The 21,195-nt window shown below is 54.7% G+C and overlaps 7 protein-coding genes across 7 annotated transcripts; 2 read left to right on the top strand and 5 right to left on the bottom strand.

Annotated features, from left to right (window-relative positions):
• Positions 1-3,179: 3,179 nt before the first annotated feature.
• On the bottom strand, positions 3,180-4,130 carry IE81DRAFT_346224 (PGAM-domain-containing protein; the record flags this gene model as incomplete). Its single annotated transcript, XM_025516014.1, has 1 exon — positions 3,180-4,130. One exon carries the CDS (start codon positions 4,128-4,130, stop codon positions 3,180-3,182), a length of 951 nt encoding a protein of 316 aa, XP_025370992.1.
• Positions 4,131-4,393: 263 nt separating this feature from the next.
• IE81DRAFT_61035 (hypothetical protein) lies at positions 4,394-6,474 on the bottom strand. Its single transcript, XM_025517471.1, has 2 exons — positions 5,593-6,474; positions 4,394-5,537 (listed from the first exon to the last, which is right to left on the bottom strand). The coding sequence occupies exons 1-2, from the start codon at positions 6,368-6,370 to the stop codon at positions 4,657-4,659; spliced, it is 1,659 nt and encodes a 552-aa protein (XP_025370991.1). The 5' UTR covers positions 6,371-6,474; the 3' UTR covers positions 4,394-4,656.
• Positions 6,475-6,928: 454 nt separating this feature from the next.
• Positions 6,929-10,922, top strand: IE81DRAFT_322004 (COG2-domain-containing protein). The gene is made up of 6 exons (XM_025513503.1): positions 6,929-7,678; positions 7,751-9,226; positions 9,295-9,750; positions 9,826-10,060; positions 10,129-10,468; positions 10,535-10,922. Exons 1-6 carry the CDS (start codon positions 7,025-7,027, stop codon positions 10,833-10,835), a joined length of 3,462 nt encoding a protein of 1,153 aa, XP_025370990.1. The 5' UTR covers positions 6,929-7,024; the 3' UTR covers positions 10,836-10,922.
• Positions 10,923-10,959: 37 nt separating this feature from the next.
• On the bottom strand, positions 10,960-12,809 carry IE81DRAFT_329214 (phosphoglycerate mutase-like protein; the record flags this gene model as incomplete). Its single annotated transcript, XM_025515135.1, has 5 exons — positions 10,960-11,186; positions 11,267-11,371; positions 11,456-11,795; positions 11,868-12,575; positions 12,645-12,809. 5 exons carry the CDS (start codon positions 12,807-12,809, stop codon positions 10,960-10,962), a joined length of 1,545 nt encoding a protein of 514 aa, XP_025370989.1.
• Positions 12,810-14,434: 1,625 nt separating this feature from the next.
• Positions 14,435-18,058, top strand: IE81DRAFT_340484 (hypothetical protein). The gene is made up of 3 exons (XM_025515613.1): positions 14,435-14,883; positions 14,949-16,373; positions 16,464-18,058. Exons 1-3 carry the CDS (start codon positions 14,637-14,639, stop codon positions 17,720-17,722), a joined length of 2,931 nt encoding a protein of 976 aa, XP_025370988.1. The 5' UTR covers positions 14,435-14,636; the 3' UTR covers positions 17,723-18,058.
• IE81DRAFT_60947 (hypothetical protein) lies at positions 17,949-18,951 on the bottom strand. Its single transcript, XM_025517470.1, has 2 exons — positions 18,920-18,951; positions 17,949-18,844 (listed from the first exon to the last, which is right to left on the bottom strand). The coding sequence occupies exon 2, from the start codon at positions 18,793-18,795 to the stop codon at positions 18,175-18,177; it is 621 nt and encodes a 206-aa protein (XP_025370987.1). The 5' UTR covers positions 18,796-18,844; positions 18,920-18,951; the 3' UTR covers positions 17,949-18,174.
• An 838-nt stretch (positions 18,952-19,789) lies between these two features.
• On the bottom strand, positions 19,790-20,810 carry IE81DRAFT_288053 (cyclophilin-like protein; the record flags this gene model as incomplete). Its single annotated transcript, XM_025511749.1, has 4 exons — positions 19,790-20,083; positions 20,189-20,310; positions 20,400-20,542; positions 20,731-20,810. The coding sequence occupies 4 exons, from the start codon at positions 20,808-20,810 to the stop codon at positions 19,790-19,792; spliced, it is 639 nt and encodes a 212-aa protein (XP_025370986.1).
• Positions 20,811-21,195: the final 385 nt, after the last annotated feature.

The raw sequence follows: 21,195 nt of genomic DNA, 5'->3' as shown, positions 1-21,195 counted from the left end.
AATCTGAAGGTTCTTCGCCTCGTCCTGACTTTCAGCCGGGATCATTGTAAGCAACACCTCAGTCTTACAACCATGTCTGCATGCATCCAGTATCAGCGTCATTTCACTTTTCTTCTAGCCGAGGACGAGGGCGATTTCTGTTGAAATATCCCGGAGAATTATTCTCCTTCGCCTGTATCGCTCTCAAAAACGATGAGCACTGTAAATTCTGCAATACCATCAGAGACTGCAGAAGCCGCGCTGTTTAAATTAGATCTAGGTCAGAAAAAAGGCAATCAAGTTCTCAGAAGGACGGCATAGCTGCTTAATCCACGCGGTTTTCGCCGCACTCGACTACCATTAGGAGCATTGCGCATGAGAAGGGTGGCTCGCATGATGATGGCTGACGTCGGTCTCAGCGTCCAGATTCTCCACGGACTCAAATGAATGAATCTTAACTCGTGCCGGCTATCAACACATAGCGATCCTGCGAGCTGGTCCACACAAGCAGCAATGGTATGATGAACGACATCTACACAACGGACACTCAATTGTTCATCAGCAACTTTAGCCGCCCCACTTTGATCTACATCCAGCTATCTGGACAGCTGCTCGACGCGTTGCCAGAGGGGAGAGCAAAATGATCTTCGTATCGGGTCAAACAGACGTCACAGACTGATTCTACACTGGATGCGAGCGCAGCCGTAGCCTCTCGAGACTAGCAAGTGCTGTTTTTCGCGCTAAATTCCTGACCGCGAACGCTGAGCAATGACACTGTACCGCCAGAACATTGAGCTACGTTTTCATCTTCGTTTTCTAGTTATTGCAGGTAGAGCCCCCATTCCGAGCAATGCTTTTGGTGTCTACTTTGCTGGTCATCGCGTGATTGTGTCTCTCACAGATGAGTCAACCGCAGGATAGAAGAGCGCAGGTGCTTGCTTCAAGTTAGTATTGGCGTTTGTCAGAGGAACCAACCACATTTCCAGTGTCCGAGTCATGAAACACCGGATTTCTGCGCGAAGTTGCTTTCTCAGCGGCGCGTGAAGGCTCGGAAGTTATCTGTGCGTCTCATCGCGCTCAGTCCATTTTCCAATTTCCAGAATTTGGGTGGAGTACTGGCACAGAGGTCGGAAACAATTTCAAGAATCAATAATTCTTGGGAAGCCCAGTCAGAGTGTGACGTTTTGCGTTGGAGAATAACGTCGATATTTTAGATGTGCACGCGATGCCTTTTTTTTTTTTTTTGGCGGTCAGAAACGCGGCTATCTTCGAAGCGCTAGATCACCCTCGCTAGCTTTAGAGGTTGTGAGTAGCTCTTTCAAGTGGAAAGGAGTGCGCTACCAGCAATTTTCACCAGACGTACTTGGCTCGTGTCGCTGGATTCATCACGCGCGGAACCTCCATGTCCAATTTTGCTCGGATTCTGCAGCAGGACGGTTTCCTAACGTGCGCTAGTTAATCCGAGCTCCGCAGTGAGACGAAGGGGACCACCAGGAGGCAGGCCTAGGGAGTAAGCAGTCTTTCAAAGCGAGGGTCCAAGCCTAGAAGTATTTTGATTCCTTTACAGCTCTTCGCAAGTCTGATGTTTTGGACCAGTTCGGACAGGTAATCTCGCCGTTTCTGCGCTCACTTTTGACCAGTAATGTACACTGAACTCTCTGGTCCGCACTCGTTCAATCATCTTGCATTCGCCGTACATGAGCTTTTACGAAGCCAAGTAGAGGAATTGTATCGATTCGCGCACTGGTGTCCTACATCTTGTAATGATCTACAAATTCAATGAGAAAGACAGGAAGAAACAAAATTGCAGATTGTTCGGGTCAGCAAAAGCACTTCAACATTTTGATCTGCGCTTGGCACGAGTCGTCGGGCGATTTTCAAGGTCTTCGCTTGTTCGCTCTTTAACGTTCACGTTTCTGTATGTCCAGTCTTGAAGCTTCGTCGCATGCTATTTTGAGTTTCGACATTTGAAGGCTCAAATGGTTATACAAAGCATCACACACCGGCGCTTGATTCATTCAAAGTTCCAAAGATTGAACCAGAAGCCAAAGTTGCGCTGCTGGCTGATTGAGTCCCAAAGGCCAAAGAGGTTCCGCGTCTGACCAGTAGCTCTGGCTAAAAGCACAATAACCCTGCACTCATATCTTCATCCTTCCGCTCTTCATCCTCCCGCGGACCCAATTTACATGCACGGTGTAGTGCACTTCCCTATCATTTGCGGCCACAAGTACTCTCCCATAAGGTTCGAGCATAGAAGCAGTAGCTTTAGGATGATCCAAAGTGGATTTGCTCCTTAAACAATCACTTACCAGCGCAGGTTTGATGCATATCCAAACCTTGTTCACGGAAAAAGCTTTGTTCAAACGAAGCGAGCACTGGCAAGTGTGCGCGTTTTTGGGTGCGAGATTAACAAAAATGAAGCCATCTTTTGTTAAGGTGATTGCATCATCAGATCTTGTGGTCGCGAACAAGGACTCCATTCAATAGTCCCCCGCCAAATTGATAGCCAGATACTTCGTCCTGATCATTTCAATTCGTTAGCAGGGCAAAGTTCATCTCAGACACTGGCCACGAGCACGAAGAACAATGGTGATTTTAAGACTACTGCTGTCCCAAAGGTTATGAAATGAGAAAAGGCACGCAACATCCGAAACGCAAATATGCTATGCGGAGCTTCGCTCAAAATTTTGACCTGCTAACTCACGAGGTGCAGCTTGAGCGCTCTGCCTAACGGTTGTTCCAATACATACTAGCGCTCAAGGCTTTAAGCGGGCACGGCCTCGATCGAGACGTCTTACAGACATGACAGATCCTCTTTCGACAGTTTGAGGAGCAATTAGGTTTGCTGTAGGTCATGGATGGAGGAGCAAACCGCAAGTGAGACATGTGACCCCTGTTTGTTGGAGTTGAGGTCACAGCTGAGTGCGAAAACAAATCAAGCATTTTTGAAAAGCCTTCGATGAGAATTTTAAATTTGTTCAGATGTACAGAAGAAATAAGATGGCCTCTCGAAATGGCGAGACGTCTGCTCTCCGTCGACTTCGCGCTTTGTTTTGGTAGAGTCCTCCACAGAAGGCGTCGATGTTTGACCGCCAGCCATGAATCAATTTCTTGCGTATTGACGATCACGAAGCCGCGGTAAAGGCGCTGCTGTGAGCACAGAGCGCCTGCTCGATGCTCAACCAGACCACGCACCCACATCATTTGTAAGGCTTGATCTGTGGATGCGCGAGTTTACCGTCCGGCTGTAGCAGCTCGCCCCACTTCTCGATCCGTATAGTTTCCGGATCGAAGACCATCTTGCCATCTTTGTCAAGCTGGTCGGCTACTTTGCTGGGCTTGATTGAAACGACGCTGTGCGAGCCGTTCTTGATCCACACTTTGTCCTTCAGCTGCGCTTCTTTCAAATCTGGAGGGATGTAAGATGGCTTCCTGGCGCCACCTTTGGCAAAGACATCGGCGAGAGTGGAAGAAACCGAGTGATAGTGCCCGATGAAGGCAGTGTTTTTCTCGCCTTGGGACGCCTTGATGATATGGTGCAGACCTTGATGCAATCGAAGGTTTTGGGCCTCGTGCGTTTCCTGTCCTTCGTGAACCTTCCCTGCTTTCGCATCCTCTGTGAGCTGTTTCAACGGCAGACCCTCTCCCTTGCCGCGGTCAAGAGTTCGTATCTGTTCTAGTGGGACCAATTTGACGTGCTGGCCGTGCTCCGCCATAGCTCCCTGCATTTCCTCCGCGGTCTGCTTAGCCCTGAGCATAGGCGAGTGATAGATTGTCTTGAATTGACCTTGGGTGCTGAGATGGTGCCCAAGCCTGCGAGCGTCTTCCCTTCCCTTGTCCGTAAGGGTAGTCAATCCTTCGTGCTCATGCACGCCTTGCGAAACCTTCAATACGTTTGCGTGTGTTTGTTGATGACGGAAGAAATGCACTCGAAGCTCGTCTGTATTGCCTGCACCGACGAGAGCTTTGCCCTTGCTCTTCAGTGCTGCTGCACGGTCAAGCCCCAGCCCTCCTAAAGCGTGGATGTCACGGGCAACGAGCAAGAGGGTCGCAAACAAGGGCGCAATTGGATACAGCATTGCGAGTTGACGAAAGTCTGAAGAAGAGTACGTTTGAGATGCTTTGACGACCAGCGTCTGGATGGGTGACATAGCACACTAGAGCGAAGAGCAGCACATCTTGCTTCTTCTCAAACTTTTCGATAGCTTTCGAGTGGGTCCTCATGAGCGACACCTCCATGCTTCGCACTCTGTCGATACCTACACGACATTTGCCACACAGATGACCGCTGCACGACAATCCGCCCTCGCGGGTGGCACCAACATGGACTCTATTGATCAGTGGGACTAGGCGCCTGTATTGTGCGCCACCTCAGAACTAGGTTCGGCAAGCCGGACCACTCTGCGAAGAAATGCTGATTGAGGTCGAGGTGCTGCCATCTCTTCGCCACAGAGGTGCGTCTGCCGTCAAAAGTTCCCAGTGGGTGGCGTGGCGCCGCGCGTGATCGCAGAACACCGCGAGGGGCGCAGAGGAATGAATTGGTGGGGACCCGTCCGGCGAGGTGCGCCAACGCAGCGCGACCTTCCCGTCGAGGCGATGATGGGCGAGTTCAATTTGAGTTTCGTCCAAAACATCTTGTTTCCTTGGCAAGGAAATGACGGAAGACAAGTTTGCACTTCATGCCGATATGGCGGGCGCTACGCTCCGTGATTCCCGATCCAGCTTCCCAGACAGGACGTCGCTCAACCACTCTGTGTGGATCCGCCTCAGACACATAGCCGGATCAATCTCCGCTTCTTGATCGTCGCTCGAGTGCTCATCTCCGTGACCCTGCCCGCTTTTGGGTGGCGTGAGTGGTCTGGCTACCCTGTAGTGGCCACCAGGCATGGCATTGTAGAGCAGCATGGGATCTTTGAGCGTGTCTCGTAGCGCTTCCCACTCTTCCACCAGCTCCTCGGAGGGCAATGGCTGCGAGCACAGCATGACACCGCTGGGCGCATGTAATGCCCGAGTGTGAGCTGCCGAGCTGTCGATGTAGTCCGAATTGGTGGCGAAAGATGGCGTCGAGAAGCGATGATCCCAAGGTGAGCTGGAGGTAAGACCGGGCTTGTTTGCGGCTACGCGCTGCAATTGCGTGCCTACGAGTGCCGACCTAGACTCTGGGCAGCGCATGGTCAAGCTCTTGATGTTTACTGCTCGCGTGGAGCTGCCAAGCCTGAAACCGGCATCTGTACGGGTTAGTTGTGCAGCATCTCGATCTTGCTGCTCTGCTTCCAGTGCCCCCAACTGAGCGACGTCTTCAATCGCATCGCTGTTGTGGGCAGAGGCAACATCGCGCTGAGCTTGCTCTGCTCCAAGGATGAGCGGGGTGATATCCAACGCTTGAAAATTGTTGACCAGCGCGTCGAGGGACGTGTGACCGGGCGGCTGCGGACCCGTGAGGATGCGCAGCATGACATCGACGTCTCGCAGAGCCGAATTGTGCTCACGTGGTGAGGTCCACGAGAAGTGACGCAGGCCTGGTGAAGCGAAAGGCGACAAGGCGCATCGGAGGACCTCTTTTGTCATTAGCTGACTGATTGCCTCCCCCGCGTACTGCGCACTATTACTCACCAGCCATTCCCCTAATCTCCCTTACTTCTTCGTGTGTTAAGCTGCCATCGATGAGGTGGCACGTGGTGCACTTGGAGAAGATGGGAGCAGAAAAGCCGCCTACGTACGAGTGAGGATTGACGCTGGTCAAGCTGCGAGGTTTGCAGCTCGTGCCGTAACTCGCCGCTGCTTCCTTGTTCAGCAGAGCGCCATCAAGTGCAAGATGCTGCAGCGATCGACAAGCGCGAAGGATCTGCCTGACAAGACTGTGAGCCTGGGCTGTGGTGCGCATGGTGGGCAACGCAGAAGGCGACAGCGCGGCCCACAGATCCGAAGATAGCGACAGCGGGGCAATGTAGAGCGATCGCACCTTGCGCGCCAGCGATCCCTCACTGGTGGATGTCGAGCGAGGTGCAGCGCTATTGGAAGCGGAGGCGGAAGGAGATGAGATGGCAGCGTGGAATGATTGGAGGGCAGCGAGATTGGTGAGCGTCACGTGGCGATAGACGATCGGTTTGAGGAGGCGGGTGAGGGAGGAGCATACAAGCAGCGGAGTCAGCTTGGAGGTGGAGGGCATGTCCAGCAAGTACTCCATCACGACCTCGATCAGCTCCATGGGCAGTACAGCCGCATCGAAATTGCGCGTCTTGCCTTGCGCATCGGTCTTCTTTTGCGGTGTGCTGAGCTTGGGGAGAGATGGTGGTTGAGTGTCCTGCTTGACAATCTCTGCCTTTGGCAGCGGACCTCGGCCATGATGGTTGCCGAATCTGGGTGGCGCGGGTCCATGCTTACCAGTCATGGTATGCTGCTTCCGCTGCTTTGCTGGCTGCAGAGACTCACTGACTCGTGAGTGGGCTGAGTAGAGATGGTGTTCGCGGCCAAGACGCACACATTCACAATGACTGGTGCCTTCGAGAGGGCGAACGCGGTTTACATGCAGTCGCTACTCGATCATGACCACCGCGCGAGCCACCGCCACAACCAGGCTCGCAGCTGCCGGGCGCGAAGCAGACCGGTGCGCGCAGGGCGATCTTGGTTGTCATGTGGAGCAGCGCACAGCAGCAGCCGGCCGGCCCTTCGTCTACAGATACCGCGTGCATCAGCCAGTCTACGTGGTATAGGTACCGTACAGTTTGAATTTGATTGTTGGTAATCACGTTTCAGATTCAAATTCAGATTCGAAAATCTGACTCTCGACCCAGATTTTGATTGGAGCTAAGCATTCGCGCTTCAAAATTGATTACTTGAGTGAGTGTAGGTCAAGTTACTTGATCAAGATTCACGTGATTCTTGATTGGTACTCATGACTAGAACATGTGAAGACGATGAATACGCAGCCGGCGCTTCGGTCTTGAGTCAAGTATGAGTCTCGGGTGAACGAAGCGTAGCAGCGGAGGTCCGCGGCGATAGGTCACTCACTGCCTGCCGTGGCCAGCGGTCTTGAGTACCGCATATGCGCATCGTTCCGAGCAAGCGCTCGATTCACGACCTGCAAAGCCTCCGTGCTGCACGGGTCCACCTTTCGAAGCCTCCCTCCACCCTTCCCTTTTCCTTCTCCTTCATCTCTGAGCACCAAGCAAGCGCTAGCCATGCTGTCTTTACGATGAGCAAGGACGCACAGCTGTCTGAGGCTGATGGCCGATCAGCGGCAGAGGCCCGCGATGCGCATACAGCCCACCTGGACGTCGCAGGTGCGCTTGGCGCTCACTTGCCCCCGCTCAACGAGAGAGATGACCACCTAGACCCATCGCAAGAATTTTCTCCCGACATCTTCCTGCTATCCCGAGCACCTGGTCAGACGCTGAGCAGGATATCATCCGAGCTGCACTCCTTTGAGTCGCAGCTTCGTGAGCAGTTGGAATCCGTCGTGGACAGGGATTTTCGCAAGTTTGTAGATCTGGGCACCAGCTTGAAGGCAGAAGCCCCTCGCATTGCAAGGCTAGCCTGGCACAAGGAGAACGCAGATGACGCTGTCGGACCCGTTGCGGGCACCTTGGGTCTGAATTCGGTGCGGGGTCGGGTGGAAGAGGTGCGCGACGATTTGAGAGCGGCAGAGAGACAGTTAGAGGACGTGGTGCTGCAGAGGCACCTGGCAGCACAAAGCAAGGTGAGTTGTTCAAATTTCATCTACCGGGATCGTTCCTACACAGCATTGAACGTCGCTGATGCACCTGTGCAGGCTCAATTGACGTTACTACTCAATTTCGAGGAGTGCTTGCAAAGGTTGGAGCAGCTGCTTGGCCTGACATCCCATCATCACCACCAACATCATCGCCATCACGACCACCACCACAAGGAATCGTATCGCGCAGCAGCAGCCTCCCCACTTCATCCGGCGCAAGCACGTCCGTCACTCCGCAGCCCGACAGACGTCGGACCTTTTCGAGCTCACAATCCTGCTCGTTGGATAGCATTGGATGGCGGTAGCGATTCGGATGAACATGGCACCATCTCTGCTGATGAGGACTTCTACCATTCACCAGATACCGACGACGAACCTCAAAGTGACGAAGGGGCCATTGAGCATCAATCACCCTACTCCTCGCCCCCTATGGCTAAGCGACGTATCTCTTCCGCCCACAAGGCACGGCGCAGATCATCTGGTCTCACGCGGCGCTCCTCGGCCGGTGCAGACGCCGCGCTGTCCTCCGGCGTCGAGGAAAGCAGCGCAAGCACTACAGCAGATCTCCCTGCTCGCGTGGCCAGGGCTTCTGCAGAGTATTCTGCGCTTCTCTTTCACAAGCGCGAAGCGCTCACGCTTGGCTTGAGCAGGTTCATCGATGCTCACTGCCAACGCACCGCTTGCGTGGAAGAAAGGTTACGGGTTGATCTCGAAATGCTGATCGAATTGCTCACGAGGTACGATGGTGGGAGTCTGCTCTTGCACTACGGCGCTCGTGTGGGACGCAGTCAACAAGCTGAGAAGGATGCAGCTGAACTGGAGAGATTCACCCATGTGACCAAGATGGCCGAGCCGGACTCGCAGTATTGGTCGTTGCGCAAGCAGGAGCAGCAACGATGGCTTCAACTTGCCGTATCCACCTGGCAATTGCTGCCCGAGAACGAGTGGAAAGATAGCGCGCCGCACCAGCGACAGGACAACTCTAGCGATCCTTCTGCTCTAGACGGTGTGCGCGGGGTCGCAGAGGTCATTCGCGAATGCTTGGTCCGACCCTGGGCTGAGAATGTAATCAATTCCAACTCCCTTTCGCTTTCCAACCTCGAGGTCTCCAATCTACGGACGCCCGTGACGCCCGCTGGATTCGATGGGAAGCAGGGTTCCGCAGCTGTCCGTTCCGAGGAAGCATCAAGCAAGCCTTTGCTGCAGCCAGAAGCAATTAGCGAGGCAACTGTGCCCTTGCTCGTGCTTTACAATCAGATTCTGGCCTTTGCCCAGACGGTTGCACCCATCGCAGATGTTGCCGAGAGAGCACCTCGGCACCAGGCGAAAGCTTCTGCGCCAGCCCTGTCTGTTCCAACAGTCAATCTGTCACTTTTGAATGGCGCACATCACGCTGCTGGCGCGAACGTACCAAAGCACCTCGGCCCCTGCAACGTGTTCGCAAAGTCGCTCTGGGTTGAGGTGGGAAATCGGCTCATGGACGAGCTGGGCGGACAGCTATTCTTTGTCGGCAGACCAGACGTCTTCCATCAGGTAAGTCAACATGCTATCAATGCGCTTTGCACGGCACCTCCTCACCTCTCTCGCCCCCCTTTCATCAGAATTTCACCCTTACCTCAGAATTTCTTGCGAGCTTGCTCATGTTGGCGCCGTCCCCTCAAGCCGCCAATGCTGTTCGTGATCATCCAACATATACGACCTTCAAGAAGCGGTGGCAGCTCTCCGTCTACTTCCAAATCAGGTATCGAGAAATCGTGTCAAAATTAGAACCCAAGCTAGCTGTCGCAGCAGACACCGCAAGGACCGGCAACATTTCAATCACATTGCCGCTCATGGTCAGCACCGAGGCCACCGTCGAGGCATTTGTGGCTCCGTGGGCGAAACATATTCGCTTGAATGAACTTGCAGCGAGACAGTGGAGGTTGAGCCTGCAGATTGTCAGCCGTTACAAGAGTTGGTTGTACGCGGAGCTACCGGAGGAGCTTCACAAGCACGCGACCAGCCGCCCAGCTCCCCTTTCGACTCACAGCCGCCTCAATAGCGGTCAAGAAGAACGCGTGAGTGGACTCGAGGCGGTCGGCTGCTCTCTCCCACCCTTGCTCACAAGCAGATCCTCTCATGCTTCCCTTCAGCCCGCCTCTCCTATGAGATCTGTGCAGCCTTCTCGAACTGGTACGCCAGCCAACGTCGAATCGGAAGCTGCGACCGCTGCGGATGATGCAGCTTTGCGGACCCTGACAATTTTCGCGGCCGACACCCTGTGGCTTCAGCGCGAGCTGTCTGACGCTTTTGACACTCGTATCGTGCCTGTCATCGTATCGCTCAGCGATGGTTCTTCGGCCTCAGAGCTGGTCAAGGCAATGCGTCGTGAGTCTACGTATTGTAGGCACCGGCAGGTCCCACTTGCTGATCTCGGCTGGCACCTATTCTCTTAGACACACTCCAGGAAGCTTGTTCCTACCAGGGACAAAGCGTCGCTTCTTTGTCTCAGAGGATCGTTAGTGTGCTAAAGACTCGGTGTGGAGAGCCGCTAAGACTGGTGAGGTCGATGGGGACGCAATACAGAGGCAGCTCTGCTCCAACCTCCAGCCCGTCGAGTGCCCAAGGATTGGAACCATCGTACTTTGTGCCACAAGCCTTGAGACCGCTCAAAATGTATCTTGGCAAGGGAGAGCGAGCTGGAGATACGAATAGCAGCTTAGCGCTCGCGCGACACCTCGACACCGAGACGAGAAGCTCTTGGGCTCAAAAGGTCGTCGATGACATCGTTGAACGGTAGGTACACAACGATCGGATCTGTCTTGAACTAGGCTCACCCACTGAACGCCACCTCCCATGAAGGTACACTTCGTCGCTGCAAGCCATGAATCGCAATTATGAGTCGCTCCGAAGGTTAAAGAGAGGCAATCAATCGCTCGGCTTGGGGTCCATTTTCGGCCGCAGTGGGGTGAACAATTCAGATGGCGTGGCGTTAGCGTCAGATCCCGAAGCTGAAAGGATGAGAGCACAAATGCGCGCAGATGTCGAAGCGCTCAGAAGTGAGATTGGCGCGCTGCAAGAAGTGGACACGTTCGTCAAGCTCGACGGGGAGGCTTGGGATCGACTTAAAGCTGCGGCGGACGGTTCTACCGAAGACGCTTGATCGCGATTTTCGACTTTGCCGTCGACTCCAAATTACGCTTCACATAGCACACACATGGTCAAATTTCAATTGCATGCAATTCCGGTTTCACTGTCAGAGAAAATGGAGGGGTGCGCGATCTTCTTTAAGCGAAGCACTTTTGCCATTCGGTGTCAGTGTTGACCCAGTCGAGTGCCTTGTTCACGTTAGACAGTTTGCAAAGGCCAAGTCTCGATAAGGGGTCAAGGCCGGCATCTGGGCACCAAGACGCGTTGCTCGGAGACTGTATCGCTCCATTTGCTCGGATACGAAGGTAGTCTTGTGACAGTGGCAATGGCGTGTTAGGCACGCCACACGTGATCTTTTCGAAGACTGTCGGTGCGCGAGTGGGCCGAGGAGAGGGAGGGTGAGCAGGCAAGCGAGAAAGATGGAAGAGACGAGAGCAACCTCACCGATTTTGCCTTGCAATGGCGCGATTCTCGAGAAGACCCAGTTGTGGGGGGCTTGTTCGGCGTGGGAGCTTGTCTGGAGCGCTGGCCCGTCAAAAAGGCCGAAAGCTGCCGCAATAGGTCCAACGTCTTAAAAGAGCCCATGAATGCAAGGTCAGCGCTAGAGCCGCAAATGCGCCTGTTCAAACTCACTGTTATCGTGAGAGCCATCAAAGAAGATCGTCTTGGCGGGCGGGGTCGGAAAAGTAGCATTGCTGCCGTCGATGGTCGAGTTCAGACTGGTAGGCTTGTCAAGTGCGGGAGGCAGCTTCCCGTTGAATCTAGCCAACAGCTCTCGGATGTATCCTTGACCCAGAGCTTTGTAGTACGGATTGCCATACCCTGCTCCAGTCCATTTGCCCACGTCCAAGGCGTAGCCATACAAGGGCCATTCGTCATTATTGAAGATGTTGCACCAGGGCGAGATCTTTCCATTGGGTAGCTGCAGGGATCCAGATTGCACCGTCGAGAGACCCAGAGTCTCGAAGCTGCACTGTGTGCGGCGCAAACAAACACTGTCAGTGATCGTTCACCTGCAGTGCGCCCGGACCGCGTTGCATCTCACCAAATTCCCGATGTTCAAAATGTCAGAGTAGGTCAGCGTGACGTTGGCACCACCAGCGTCCTTGATGACTTGTTGCAACCTCGCGCCAATGGTAGGCACCAGAGTCGAAGCTCCATAGCGGCTTTGGGCACCGCTCTCTCCTTGACTGGAGGGGAGATTGTTTTCATTCGTGCAGGTAGAAACGTCGAGCGTATTGTTCTGACCAGTCAATTCGCTAAACACGACGTCTGGCTCGGTCAGACCGGGCGCCGCGCGGATCTGAGCCGACGTGCTGAAATCACCAGAGGGGAACGGTTTGCCTTCGAAGCCGAGCCTCCAATACTTGGCGGTAACAATGACACGATCATCGCCAAGCGCTTCGTCGCCAGAAGACCTGACGAACAGCTTTGCGTTGCGTCCCGACAAACCCGGGTAGACTTTTGCGGTGCTCTTGCCAGAGAGATAAGCTTGCAACGCGCCATATGGCACCAGACTGCCAGTCTCGGTACCAATGGTGTAGTTGGCAATGAAGCGCAGGTTATCAGGCACATTTGCGGCCGGAGATAGAGCCGTCTTGAGCGTCTTGAGCGTGGCTTGAGCGTTCTTGAGAGCGCCGGAAGTGAAATGACGTGCTCCGTGACGCTCAAGGGATGAGACTGCGGACACTTGGCAGCCCGGAGGGACCAAGGTCGTATCGTCTTTCACCAAGTAACGAGGAGAGTATTGACCCTGTGGTGAGATGGGAAGGTGAGTGACGATGACAGAGCGTGGGGAAGCAACATATGTTTTGGAGCTCACCATGTAATGAAAGATGTCGGCAGGTAGGCCATCATTGAGCTGCTTGTCACCGTCCAAATCATTGTCCACGCCAGGCAAAGGCAAAGGGCTAGGGGCAGCAAGGATGTTCTGAGCAGCGAGAGCGACGCTCAGAACGGAGGAGAGTAGGGCCAGCGAGATCTGCATCGTGTACAAAGTATGCGGAAAGCGTCGCTTGCGTGGGGAACTGGGGCGCTTGTCAAGCATCATGATCCTTTTGTACGTTTGAGGGACGTTGGAATCGTCGCACAGCCATGAACGAGAGATGTACTGCACCTTTGCAGCCAGCGAGCATCACCGAAGCGCTATGAAGCAACGGCAGTCGCCGCTAGCGCTCGTACCTACATCAGCACGGGCAAGGTACCTGCACAGAAGACGGAGCTGGACTATGCCGTCCACAAAGACAGCCTGCGGTCCACCAAAGTTGAGCAACGCAATAGGGAACGTTCCTATATGCGCGTTGTGGAGAAGCATGATGTTTCCCCGACAGAAGTGATTCGCAAGAAGAATCGCATCACGCACGGCGGAGAAATGTACCTCGGTGCCCTTTTCACGCTAGCTTCTCACAAGCGCATTCGTGATTTGCATGTACGTATAGGTGACCAAACACCGATGCGATTGATTGCCCGCAGGTGAACCGTAAACGTCCGCCTTGCATCACGGCTATGCGGCACATTGTGCCCGCCACTGACACTCACTCACTACTGCTCGCACCACCCTTCACTATGCTTATTTGGATTTGGATTTGGATTTTTTGTTTGCCATCATCGACCGCGTTCTGCGCACGTGCGGAGTGGCTTGTCATTCTGAATGTGGAGCAACTCAGCTCAGCTCTCTGCTCTATCTCAGCGCAGTGTGGGCGGGTTGCAGGGCTCTGATCATTCACATTCACATTCACATTCACATTCACATTCTTGATCAAATCACACCGCTTCATGCCTTTGTCGGTGTGAGTCGATGGGACCGTCGAGGTACTCGCCGAGGCATTGGGCCTTTGCGATCGCTGCTGGTCGTGGCTTCGCATCTGCAGCGGACCAACTCATGGACCGGCGGCCGCTGGTGGCGCTTCTTTTGCGGGGCGCGTACGTGGGTGCGACTATGGTGATACAGTCAGAAGAGGATTCTTGATTGCACCTTTGGTGGCGTGTGCCATCAGTGCGTCGAGGCCAAAAGTCTTGGTGACTGTGTGCATCTCCCGCCGTTGTGAAGCGAGCTAGCTACATTTCTGACATGACGGCGCCAATATCTGGCGCCAAGTCTCCGACCTTGAGCGCCTACGGGTGCGGTGACGTTACTGGCAATCGCAACGTAAATGTGAATTGCCAACGAATACTCAAACAGTTCAACTTTTTGAGTTTTTCGCAGTTGTGGAAGATTTCCATTACGAATCCCCATCCCTTGTCTCAGAATCCACATCAAGACAGAATTCTGAGTGGAGAGTCAAATCCCGCCATGGTGGCTAGCGGCGACGTGTCGCTTCAAATTCACGATTCAGGACGGATCGTTCGAGGTCTGATGAGTCAAGAGTAGTCAAGAGTTGTGATGCGTGCAGAGGTATCATACCTTACCAGCCTTACCAGAGGTGAGTCAGTCTACCGTATCTGTGCATCACATGAAGCAGCAGGTTGATCGGGCATTCACGTGATTCGTGATTGTTGTGCAGCCATGCGAGATTGTGATTCACGATTAATGTGAATTCGCTTCGCTCGTGTGATGATTGCATGCGCGCGCATTTCACGAAGTGCGACGTGAAGTGCACACACATCCCACGGACCACCAAGAGTCACAACTCCCATACCTCGATCTTTGCTTGCATCAGAGAGTGTTGCAAAGCGTGCGTGCCTTGCCCTTGGGCCAGCTCCTATTGGCCAGAGCCGCGCTCAGCTTGACGGTCTCGCTCGCGCGAACGCCCCACATGGCTCTTCCATCGCTTAGCCCTGTCGCAGCTACAGCCATCGTACACTCGCTTCCATCATGATGCCCCTTCCTCGACACACGCTCTCTTCCCACGTCTCGGCTCCCTTGTTCACCTGGGCTTCCTGCACTCCTTTGCGAGGTGACGTCAGCGATGAGGCTGCATCAAGGCCGGATACGCGTCTTCAAGTGCACGAGGTGGTGGGGGCAAGGGACAGCCGGTCGGCAAGCAACCTGTATGTATGCGCTACCGACGATGGTTTCATCATTCTCAGAGCTGCTCCTCTCAAGATCGTGGCTAGGCGAAGTGAGTCGGACCCAGAATCGCATGCAAATATCCGTTACTCGGATGACCTCACCTTGGACTCGCAGATTTCCCCCCCTCTCAAGGTGGCTTGTCCTTCGCTTGCGCTGTTGACTCCAGCTCTTTGCTCGTGCTTGTAGGAGGAGGCAGGGTGCCCCTCTTCGCGCCCAACAAGGTCGTGCTGTGGGATGAAGCCGCAAGCTTGTCCATTGCCGCGGCTAGTTCCTCAAAAACAGCGGGACTGCCCGACGAAGATCAAGCTTCCACAGTCTTTGATGCTGGCTCAGCGCAAGCGCCCGGTCCAATCTATCGCAAGCAATCGAGCAGGCAAGTGCCAGCTATCTCAGGGAGTCCCACTGTGTCCGCATCGTCTCGCTCCTTGGACCTGGAAGGGATGGAAGCGCGACGAAGAGTAGCAGCATGGGCGCGCGAGTCTGGTCATCCTGACCTGCATCTCTCATCTGCGGCATCTGAAGCTCACGAAGATGACGCATCGTCTATTGCGAGCTCATCTCGAGACTCAAAAGGTATGCAGCGCAGTGGGGCACTTTCTTCTTTACTGCATGGCAATCTCCCGGCGCATGAGCCAGTAGGTGATGTGGAGGATGAGGCTGAGGAGGATGATGGCCTCATCCTGCGGGAATCCTCGCAGGAGCTGGCGACAGACCCCACGGACCTCGAGCTGCGCGGCATGTCGGCCAGCCAGCTCCATCAGCTGTCGAACGAAGCCTCAACCAAATTCTCAGACAGCTCGGCGGCCTTAGGGAAGCTTTCTAGTGATTCCGAAAGCTTTAGGATGGATTCGAGCCAGCACGGAAACTCACAAGGCCGCAGCATATCAGCAAGTTCGGCCGGTCTAGACGACCCCTTTGCGTCTCACAGCGGTGAAGATGCTAGGTCAAGCTCCTCGCGCTCTGCCTCGTCAGATGGCGGAGCGTCATATTCGGGCGAGCAATCGACTAAAGAGGACGTCAACAAGGCTTCACACCAGGCAAAGCGTGATCAGCGCGGTGCTACATCTAGGACATCGGAGATGGGCAGTGCAGCTGGTCTAGCGAGACATTTGGATGATTTGTCGCTGGAACAGGCTGCATCCGGCGCCCAGATGGACAGAAGCCTCAATACGAGCATTACCGGGTCAGAATTGCCTGCCGCCGCACAGGAACGGCGAACGGCGGCCATGCGCGCTGGTGCTATTCCCATTCCGGAGCGCACTACTGTGAGCGATGCAGATCGTGGCATCGCAGAGGGAAAGGGCAGAGAGGTAGCAGAGCTAGAGTTTGGCGAAGCTGTACAAGGTGTGCGGGTCAAGTCGTTCCGCCAAGGCACAGACCAACGCAGTACTATGCTTGTTGCTCTTCTCGAGACTCAAGCTCATGTCTTTGAGCTGGCAGACCAGCCGAACGAGAAGAGCGACGCTGTATCTGGAGTAATGAGTAGACCAATGAGCGTTCGGCAGGTTGCAAAATTGGATATCGCTGCGAAAGTTTCTTGTGAGTCAGCATGCTCGAAATTCGCGATCCGTGCAATCAGAGCTCTCGTGTGCTCGAGCCTGCTGACGCGTCTCGACCACCGCTCCACAGCATCTTCTATCGCCATCTCTTCCCACGCAGGAGGTTCGGCTCTCGTAGCTTTGCCAGGACGGCAGAGGGGCCATGTGCAGCTCTTGCGTCTCCCACTCTCACGCCACCAGCGCGGCATGGAACGAAGAGCAATTTTGACAGGCGCAACGTCCATCCTAGCAGCCCACTCGTCTAGCGTTACCTCGCTTGCGTTATCTCAGGATGGCTCACTGCTTGCCACCGCTTCTGCTCGAGGAACCTTGATCCGCGTCTGGGCGGTGACCAAGTCAGCTCCCCACAACGACGGTGGACGCGCAAAGACGCAAATCGCGCCCTCTTTGTTGCGAGAGTTTAGAAGAGGCACGGATCAAGCCGGCATTCTGGACGTGTCTTTTGCACCCGACAATTGCGCAGTGGCAGTAGCCAGCGATACGGGCACCATTCACATTTTCTCGATGCTCGAGGCCCGCAACGCATCGACCTTGGACAACGTCCAAAACACGTCGCGTAAGACGACAACAGCATTTCGTCTTTCTCAAAACGCCACAAAATATCTGCCGTCTGCGATTGGTGGGCTGGTCGGCAATATACCCAAAGAGATGTTGCCAAAGTACTTCAAGTCGGAGTGGTCCGATGCTCAATTCTTCATCCCGCTCGAAGTATTTTCGAGTAGGGGAAAGGGGCTTCTGGTCGGACCAAGGAAGACGCGTGATGTCGGAGGTTCACACGCGCGCCAGAGCGCAAGAGACGAAAACCATCGGAGCGACACGGTAGCAGCGCAGAAGGACAGCAGCAGAGTAGAGGCTGTGGGAGGTGGAGAGCAACGAAGTACAGAGGGCGCATGGGCAGCGATGAGAGCCAGAGTGGGCGACGTCCTGAAGGGAGAAGCATCCATTGAAGAGAGGATCTTCTTGAGCTGGATCCGCGCCGACGCTCCCATGACCTCCACCTCACAGGATGCAGAGACTGGTCGCGTCAAGAAACGAGCGCAAGACGAGGGTCCAAGTCTGGCTCCGAAATCCAGAGATGGGAAGTATCATCTCGTCGCGCTCACGTCTTCAGGAGGTTACTATCGCATCGCCCTCGCAGCTCGACCAGACACGTCTCGCGACGTCATGCAGTCATCGAAAGAAACATCCTCGGTGGTTCTGGACATGTACAAAGAGTCGGAAGAGGGAGCTTCGACCAGTGTGGACCCGAAGAAAGAGAAGCGCGGCAAATCTTTTGGCTGCGAGCTTGTCGAATTCAGCAGATTTGGCAGCGAGATGGACGAGTGGTGAGACGGATGGCACGCTAATGCCGCACGCCGGTGCCATAGGGTGAACAACCTGGCGCGGGTCATAAGAGTAGGCGCGGGGTGCCTCTCCTCTAGATATCATCTTGCAGAATTGCCTGCAAGCTTCTCCTGCAAGCTTCTTCTTGCGAACCCTTCATGAGCAATCGAAGCTTCTGCGCAGCGTGTATTGCTTCAAAGTCGGTGTTTGCGCCGCCTGCACGATTCACTCATTCGCATCTTGTACTGTACACGTCTCGCACCACTGACAACTATCATCTGTTCCCTTCTACTCCATCCCTCCCGCAATGGATATTTGTAATCTTCATTTCTAGCTCACACGTACACGAATTCGATGAACGTGACTCACGCTCGGTGTCAACTGCTAGCTAGCGGATCCATGGTCGTTCCGCTCATCTATTTGGGGGCGACCAAAGTACGAGTCGGCGCTCGCTGGCTTTACGTGGCGGGGCTGTGGGAGATGCGCTGCTGGTCGAGCAATTCGGACGCGCAGAACAGGACATTCGACACAGAGCTTCGATAGGTGTTGTGTTCAGCCAACAGTGTCCGATTCGCGAGCTCGTCATCGCTCGACTTGTGCTTATGCGGCAGAGCACGCTTGCATGGTCGAAGAGGTGGACAGAAGCAGACGCGTAGCTTGTGGATCTGTAAGCACGCCCCCCCCCAATTTGTGTTTTGCGTAGATGGAACAGCGAGGGCGATGCAGCGGTTGCGGTAGGAATGGGGAGTCGAGTTTGAGGATCTTGGTCCTCTTCGCACTGCAAATGCGCGCGCGGGAGGAGCAGAGCAGAGCAGAAAGCGGCCCTTACCATCTCTGCACGTCTCTGGGTTTGACCTCTTCACCTTCGTACCTTGCCACTCTCCTTGCATCTCTCTCTTCATCTCTACCCTTACCCCGATCATCGCGCGCACGTCCATACTGCGGACTCCTAGAATATCTCCTGCTGCTGCGGCTCTGCCTCCTGCTCTCTTCCTTTCCTCGTCGTTCCGAGCGCCTGGAATGATCTTCGCGCGACTCGACCAATTCTCGACCTCGCTTGCCCCTGTCCTTTTCTCCATCCACTGCGAGGGACAAGGCTCCAGGCGCACGCGGGTCCAACGTCACGTACTGGACATGAGCGACATCCAGCCGCACAGAGTCAACAAGTAGTGCGGAGTCGAAAAGACGCAAGGCTAGGCTCACCTGATCATCCTGCCCAACCCGCTCGTTGACTTGATCCTTCCCAGCTCTGAACACGTGCTCTCTCCAGCTCCCACCCGTCATCCCCTCGCTGCTCTCGCTTCCATACTCCTTCATCAACCTCTCTTCCTCATCCCACTCCTCCACTCCTCGCGCTCTGGATCCTTTCCTGCTCCTCTCTGGCGATTCGCTCCCACTGACGCTAGCGCTAGCTCTCCTAAGTCCATCCTTGAACCTCTCCAGAGCTTCTTCATTCTCTCGCTCCTTCTTGCTCGCTCTGTCCATCTCCCTCTTCGACTTTCTGCTCGCTGCGCCCCCACCGCTCGTCGACGAGGTGTACTGAGCCCGCATAGCTTCCAAGGCTAATCGACCTTTGCTCTTGGCTTGCGTTGCTCGAGACACTTCCTCTTCCTTCGATGTTGCTCCATCACGCCGCAATGAAGCTTCCAACTTTGCAATCTTTTGCGCTTGCTCTTCTCGAGCTGTCGGCTTGGAAGCCTGCTCTCTCAGCTTGGCGAGAGAGACGGCCTCTTCAAGCTCTCCATCAGGTCTCTTGTGCATGGCCTGCTCATCTTTTTTGACCGCTCTGGACGGCGCTGCTTGCGCGTGTGAGCTGCGGTCGCCTCGAGAGGCGGAAGTCTCGGTCGTTGAGCCAATTCGCGACACTAGCCCCTCGCTCTCTTGGCGCATTCGCTTGGCACGCTTATACTCCGGTAGCAAGTCGTGCGAGCTTTTTGGACCTTTCAATATCGCGCCCTCCTCTTCCGTCTCGCCGAAAGAAAGCAACGATTTGTTCCTGACCACCGGGCGGCATGTTTTAGAGGGGCAGCTCAGCGATCGTTCGACTTGCGATGAGGAGGCCAGCTTCAGAACTCACTTGACGCCCTTTGCTCCCTTTTCCCTCTCTCGCGCCCTCTCCTTCTTTGCGACTCTTCTCGCCCTCTCCTGCTCGGCCCTCTCCTCGCGCGTGATCCTCGGCTTGACGTCGCCCCAAGGCTCCTCTAAAACTTTGACGGTGAGCACTTTGGGAGCGGGCTGCACGGGTGTATCGGTGCCCTGCTGAACCTCGTGAGATGCGAGCGTCAAGAGATTGTAAATTGTCGGACCAGTGATGCGACCGAACATTGTATGACGGCCTTGAAGCTCTGGAGTAGCGTCTAGGGTGAACTGCAGGACAGAAAAGGGGGAGGAGCATGAGTGCATGCATTTAGTTCGCCGCGGCAATGGTCCCGCGTCTTGGATGTGCGGGCTTGCCATGCCGTGCTCGCTCACAAAGAATTGGCTCGTGTTGCTGTCCCTCTCGCCTTCGTTTGCGCAGGCTAGCAAGCCTCTTCGGTTCAATCTCAGCCTTTGATGCGGTTCATCAGCAAAAGGTTGACCATAGATCGATTCTCCTGTTGCGAGGGAACAGGCGCAGGCTCATCAGCGGAACTCATCGATTGCAAAAAGTGACGAAGATGAGCGAGTGACTGGGTGAACGCACCGCCATCGCCTGCGCCCGAAGCATCTCCACCTTGAATGATGAAGCCTTGCACTAGTCGATGAAAGGTCGTGCCATCATAGTAACCCTCCATGGCCAGCTGAAGAAAGTTTCTCGAAGCCAAAGGTGTTTCTTTGGCCCACAATCTGCAAGTGCAAGTGGGAATGCGGTGAAGGGAGTCAGCAAGAGGAGGCCATATCCTGGACCACGCAATGGTGCGTTGCGTGTGCGTGTGCGTGCGTGTGTGTGGATGCCTTGGCAGCCACAGCGAGACCTTTGATGCCCGCCGCGCGCATCAATCAATCGCAAGTCGCAGCTGCTGGCAAGCACGCACTCGATGTCTAGATCGCCTGCGCTGGTGCTCATGACGACTCTAGCGCTAGGCGCGGGCTCGGTGTTGTAAATGTTGGACATGCTCGTAAAGCCTGGCTGCCTGTGCCCTGCCCTTACGCAGAGCAGATGAGTCGATCTGGGTTGGATGGCCGGGCCAGGTGTTGTGTTAATTATGGCGCGAGCGTTGGATGGAGACGCGCGGTGGAAAGCACACAACAACTCTTTCACTTTCTTTGATCGGTCGGTTGATTGTCACTTGACTCAGATTCTTGATTCTTGATTCAGCAGATTCGAAGTCTTCATTGACGATTCACATTATTCACATTCAAAACGTCTCCGCGTGACCATGCAGCATCCTCTCCTCCACAGCAGCCAAAGTCATTTGATTCACTTATCTATACCGCCCCAGGCGCACTTCTCGTACGGAATGTGTGCGGGCAGGTCCGTGCGCCGCATCTCGGCGTGT

Source organism: Ceraceosorus guamensis (genome assembly GCF_003144195.1).
Source record: "Ceraceosorus guamensis strain MCA 4658 unplaced genomic scaffold IE81scaffold_16, whole genome shotgun sequence".
NCBI classification, from domain to species: domain Eukaryota; kingdom Fungi; phylum Basidiomycota; class Exobasidiomycetes; order Ceraceosorales; family Ceraceosoraceae; genus Ceraceosorus; species Ceraceosorus guamensis.
This window is presented reverse-complemented; position numbering and strand designations above follow the sequence as displayed.